This window comes from Manacus candei, unplaced genomic scaffold (assembly GCF_025592945.1).
Source record: "Manacus candei isolate 608988 ecotype Guabito, Panama unplaced genomic scaffold, ASM2559294v1 h1tg000467l, whole genome shotgun sequence".
In the NCBI taxonomy this organism is placed as follows: domain Eukaryota; kingdom Metazoa; phylum Chordata; class Aves; order Passeriformes; family Pipridae; genus Manacus; species Manacus candei.
This window is the reverse complement of record NW_026138515.1, coordinates 1-5,000: the sequence shown is the minus strand read 5'-3', so window position 1 is coordinate 5,000 and position 5,000 is coordinate 1. Positions and strand designations below refer to the sequence as shown.

At 65.5% G+C, this 5,000-nt stretch overlaps 2 protein-coding genes across 12 annotated transcripts in view; both read left to right on the top strand.

Annotated features, from left to right (window-relative positions):
• Positions 1-739, top strand: part of LOC127465700 (transcription activator BRG1-like) — a 47,958-nt gene extending 47,219 nt beyond the window's left edge. The window contains 1 exon segment of the mRNA XM_051776206.1: positions 616-739. Within this exon segment, the coding sequence (XP_051632166.1) occupies positions 616-648 (33 nt within the window). The 3' untranslated portion in view covers positions 649-739.
• Positions 740-818: 79 nt separating this feature from the next.
• Positions 819-2,325, top strand: LOC127465701 (uncharacterized). 11 transcript variants are annotated; one of them, XM_051776210.1, is made up of 5 exons: positions 819-1,019; positions 1,126-1,142; positions 1,365-1,395; positions 1,454-1,501; positions 1,618-2,325. In XM_051776210.1, the coding sequence occupies exons 1-5, from the start codon at positions 819-821 to the stop codon at positions 2,314-2,316; spliced, it is 996 nt and encodes a 331-aa protein (XP_051632170.1). In that variant the 3' UTR covers positions 2,317-2,325. The 11 variants fall into 11 exon arrangements, with proteins under 11 accessions (XP_051632170.1, XP_051632173.1, XP_051632168.1 ...); XM_051776213.1 differs by having other exon boundaries at positions 1,365-1,501; positions 1,618-1,665; positions 1,782-2,325; XM_051776208.1 differs by having other exon boundaries at positions 1,365-1,501; positions 1,618-1,723; positions 1,782-2,325.
• The last annotated feature ends 2,675 nt before the right edge of the window (positions 2,326-5,000 follow it).

Genomic DNA, 5,000 nt, shown 5'->3' with positions numbered 1-5,000 from the left:
ACCCTTCATCCTGACCCCAAATCCTGCATCCTGACCCCAAACACCCCCTGCTGACCCCAAATCCTGCATCCTGACCCCAAATCCTGCATCCTGACCCCAAACACCCCCTGCTGACCCCAAATCCTGCATCCTGACCCCAAATCCTGCATCCTGACCCCAAACACCCCCTGCTGACCCCAAATCCTGCATCCTGACCCCAAATCCTGCATCCTGACCCCAAACACCCCCTGCTGACCCCAAATCCTGCATCCTGACCCCAAATCCTGCATCCTGACCCCAAATCCTTCATCCTCACCCCAAACCCCCCTGCTGACCCCAAATCTGGCATCCTGACCCCAAATCCTGCATCCTGACCCCAAACACCCCCTGCTGACCCCAAATCCTTCATCCTGATCCCAAATCCTTCATCCTGACCCCAAACCCCCCCTGCTGACCCCAAACTCACCCTCCTGGCCCCAAACCCCCCCTCCTGACCCCAAATCCTTCATCCTGCCCCCCAGAATCCCAGGACTGACCCCAAATCCTTCATCCTGACCCCAAATCCCTCATCCTCACCCCAAATCCCCCATCCTGCCCCCCAAATCCCAGGACTGACCCCACATCCCTCCCCCCCAGGATCGCTCCGGCAGCGGCACCGAGGACGACTGACCCCGACCGACCCCGACATTCCAGGGCTCCAGAATCCCCCCGGGATCCCCCCCGGGACCCCCCGACCCCCCAACCCCCCCCTCCCCCCGTAGCTCCGACGGCAGCGACGCCGGAATTCCCCAAATCCCAAAAAAACCCCCCAAAAACCGCCTCCGACCTCGTCCGTATTTATGCCGGAAGCGGCTCCGACGGAGCCCCCGGATCGTCCTGGGTGGTCCCTCCGGGCCCTTCCCGGGTTTGCCCAGCTCATCCCACGTGGTTCCCACAGCCAGATTGTCCCGGCTCGGTCCCGGATCCTCCTGGATCATCCCACGTGGTTCCCAGATCCAGATTGTCCCGGGTCAATCCCAGATCATCCTGGATCCTCCCAGGTGGTTCCCATAGCCAGATTGTCCCGGGTCAGTCCCGGATCCTCCCGGCTCATCCCACGTGGTTCCCACATCTGGATTGTCCTGGGTCAATCCCAGATCCTCCCAGATGATTCCCAGATCCAGGTTGTCCCAGGTCGGTCCTGGATCCTCCTGGATCCTCCTGGGTGGTTCCCAGATCTAGATTGTCCCGGGTCAATCCTGGATCCTCCCAGATGATTCCCAGATCCGGATTGTCCCAGGTCGGTCCTGGATCATCCTGGATCCTCCTGGGTGGTTCCCAGATCCAGGTTGTCCCGGGTCAGTCCCAGATCATCCTGGATCCTCCTGGGTGGTTCCCAGATCCGGATTGTCCCGGGTCAATCCCAGATCATCCCACGTGGGTCCCAGATCCAGATTGTCCTGGGTCAGTCCTGGATCCTCCTGGATCATCCCAGGTGGTTCCCAGATCCGGATTGTCCTGGGTCAATCCTGGATCCTCCCAGGTGGTTCCCAGATCCAGATTGTCCCAGGTCAATCCCGGATCCTCCCGGATCCTCCCGGGTGGTTCCCAGATCCAGGTTGTCCCGGGTTGGTCCCAGATCCTCCTGGATCCTCCCAGGTGGTTCCCGGATCCGGATTGTGCCGGGTCAGTCCTGGATCCTCCCAGGTGGTTCCCAGATCCAGATTGTCCCAGGTCAATCCCGGATCCTCCCGGATCCTCCCGGGTGGTTCCCAGATCCAGGTTGTCCCGGGTTGGTCCCAGATCCTCCTGGATCCTCCCAGGTGGTTCCCGGATCCGGATTGTGCCGGGTCAGTCCTGGATCCTCCCAGGTGGTTCCCACATCCAGATTGTCCCGGGTCAGTCCCAGATCATCCCACGTGGGTCCCAGATCCAGATTGTCTCGGGTCAGTCCCGGATCCTCCCATGTGGTCCCAGATCCCGGGTCAGTCCCGGATCCTCCCAGCTCATCCCAGGTGGTTCCCACATCCAGATTGTCCCGGATCCTCCTGGATCATCCCACATGGCTCCCAGATCCAGATTGTCCTGGGTCAGTCCCGGCTCCTCCCGGGTGATCCCGAACCATCCTCCATCCCCCGGGATCCTCCTGGATCTGGATGGTCCCGGATTGTCCCAGATCCGGATTGTCCTGGATGGTCCCTCCGGGCCCTTCCCGGGTTTTCCCGGGTTTTCCTGGGATTCCCGGGTTTTCCTGGATTTTCCTGGGTTTTCCCGGGTTTTCCCGGCTCTCCCCCCTCTCCCCCCCCCCCCCCGCGGTCGCTGTCACTGGATCGTTCCCAGCAGTCGATAATTAATTAATAAATTAAATCCAACGGGACCGGAGTCGCCTCTGGGGGGGGGGGGGGGAAGGGGGTGTTGGGGGGTCTTTGGGGTAACCCGGGGGGGATTTGGGGGGTCCCTGAGCTGAAGGGGGGGTGTCTGAGGGGTCCCTGGGGGGGTCCTGGGGGTCTTTGGGGTGATCCGGGGGGGATTTGGAGGGTCCCTGGGGTGAGTGGGGGGTCTGAGGGGTCCCTATAGTGAGCTGGGGGGTCCCTGGGGGGGTCCCTGGGGTGAGTGGGGGGTCCTGGGGGGTTTGAGGGGTCTTTGGGGTGACCCCAAGGTGGGGTTGGGAGGTCCCTGTGGTGACCGGGGGGGGATTTGGGGGGTCCCTGTGGTGATTGGGGGGTCACTGGGGGGCTTTGGGGTGACCCCAAGGTGGGGTTGGGGGTCCCTGTGGTGACCGGGGGGTCTGGGGGGTCCCTGTGGTGATTGGGGGGTCACTGGGGGGCTTTGGGGTGACCCCAAGGTGGGGTTGGGAGGTCCCTGTGGTGAGTGGGGGGGATCTGGGGGGTCCCTGTGGTGACCGGGGGGTCTCCAAGTGCCCCCCCCAGCGTGGGATTTGCGACCCCACCCCAGCTCTTGGGGGGGGTCCCGTCACCCGGGGGGGCTTTGGGAGGGGCTGAACCCCCTCGGGCCCCCTCCCTCCCGTTATTCCCGGCCCCTCCCTCCCTCCCTCCCCGTTTCCTTTCCTCCATCCCAGTTTCCTTCCCTCCATCCCAGATTTCCTTCCCTCCGTCCCCCTTTCCCTCCCTCCATCCCAGATTTCCTCCCTCCGTCCCCCTTTCCCTCCCATCCCAGATTTCCCTCCCTCCGTCCCCCTTTCCCTCCCATCCCAGATTTCCTTCCCTCCGTCCCCCTTTCCCTCCCATCCCAGATTTCCCTCCCATCCCAGATTTCCCTCCCTCCGTCCCCCTTTCCCTCCCATCCCAGATTTCCCTCCCTGTTTTCCCTCCCTCCATCCCAGATTTCCCTCCCTCTCTCCCGCTTTTCCCGCCCCCCGGCGCGGTTTGAACGCTCTGCCCGCCCCGCGCTCCTCCCCCCGCCCGTTAAATGGGGCCCGACGGGGCGGGAGCGCCGGGGACGGAACCGGGAGAGGGACCGGGAGAGAAACCGGGAACAGGCGGGAGAGGGGCCGGGAGAGGGACCGGGAGAGGGACCGGGAGAGAAACCGGGAGAGGGACCGGGAGAGGAACCGGGAACGGAACCGGGAACGGAACCGGGAGAGGGACCGGGAAGGACCGGCAGAGAAACCGGGAGAGGGACCGGGAGAGGAACCGGGAACGGAACCGGGAACAGCCGGGAGAGAAACCGGGACAGACTGGGATCAACTTTGGGACCGGGATCAAAACCGGGACCAGGATCGGCACCGGGACAGACCGGGATCAGGACCGGGACAAACCGGGATCAAAACCGGGATCGGGATCAGCCCCAGGACAGACCGGGATCAAAACTGGGACAGACCGGGATCAGCCCCGGGACAGACCGGGATCGGGATCAGCCCCAGGACAGACCGGGATCAAAACTGGGACAGACCGGGATCAGCCCCGGGACAGACCGGGATCGGGATCAGCCCCAGGACAGACCGGGATCAAAACCGGGACCAGGATCAAAACCGGGGCAGACCGGGATTAAACCAGAACCGGGATCAGCCCCGGGACAGACCGGGATCAGGACCGAGATCAAAACCGGACCGGGCGGTGGCACCGGGACCGGGATCAGCCCCGGCACAGACCGGGCTCAGAATCAAGTACCGGGATCAACTTTGGGACCGGGATCAACTTTGGGACCGGGCTCAGCCCCGGGAGCGGCCCCGAGCGCCGGGTCCGGAACCACGAGTGGGAAAACCGGGAGGAGACCCGGGAACAGCGGGATGAGAGCGGGACCAGCCGGGACCGGAGCCGGGACCCTCCTGTTGCTGCTGCTGCTGCTCCTGGGGGCGGCGGCGGCGGCGGCGGCGACACCGGAGACAGGTAGGGGGGACCGGGGGGGGGTTTGGAGGGAACCGGGGGGGGGTTTGGAGGGAACCGGGGGGGGGTTTGGAGGGAACCGAGGGGGATTTGGAGGGAACCGGAGGAGTTTGCGGGTCCGGGGAAGGTCGCGGAGAGGGTGGGACCCCCTCACGCCGAGCCCCGGGGTGGAAACGGTACCCCCGGGACTCCCCGTGTCCCCAGGACCCCCCCTCTTGTCCCCCCCCCCCGGTGCCCCCGTGTCCCCAGGACCCTCTCATGTCCCCTTCTGTCCCCCCCCCCGGTGCCCCCCAGGATCCCTCGTGTCCCCAGGACCTCCCGTGTCCCCCCTTGTCCCCCCCGGTGCCCCCGTGTCCCCTCCGTGTCCCCCCTTGTCCCCCCGTGTCCCCTCCTGTCCCCCCTTGTCCCCCCCTTGTCCCCCCCAGGACCCCCCTTGTCTCCCCCGTGTCCCCCTCAAGCCCCCCCCGTGTCCCCTTCTGTCCCCCCTTGTCTCCCCTTGTCCCCCCAGGACCCCCTCATGTCCCTTCCTGTCCCCCCCGTGTCCCCTCCGTGTCCCCCCTTGTCCCCCCGTGTCCCCTCCTGTCCCCCCTTGTCCCCCCCAGGACCCCCCTTGTCTCCCCCGTGTCCCCCTCAAGCCCCCCAGGACCCCTCCTGTCCCCCCGTGTCCCCCCGGGGTCCCCCCCACGTGTTTCCCCC

Bases quoted from the DNA above. Each gene is read 5' to 3' on its own strand.
- LOC127465701 (XM_051776207.1), top strand. From the start codon at position 819: ATGCCGGAAGCGGCTCCGACGGAGCCCCCGGATCGTCCTGGGTGGTCC. The intron at 1,560-1,617 runs GTGGTTCCCAGA...GGATCCTCCCAG, and splicing joins ATCCTCCCGGATCCTCCCGG to GTGGTTCCCGGATCCGGATT.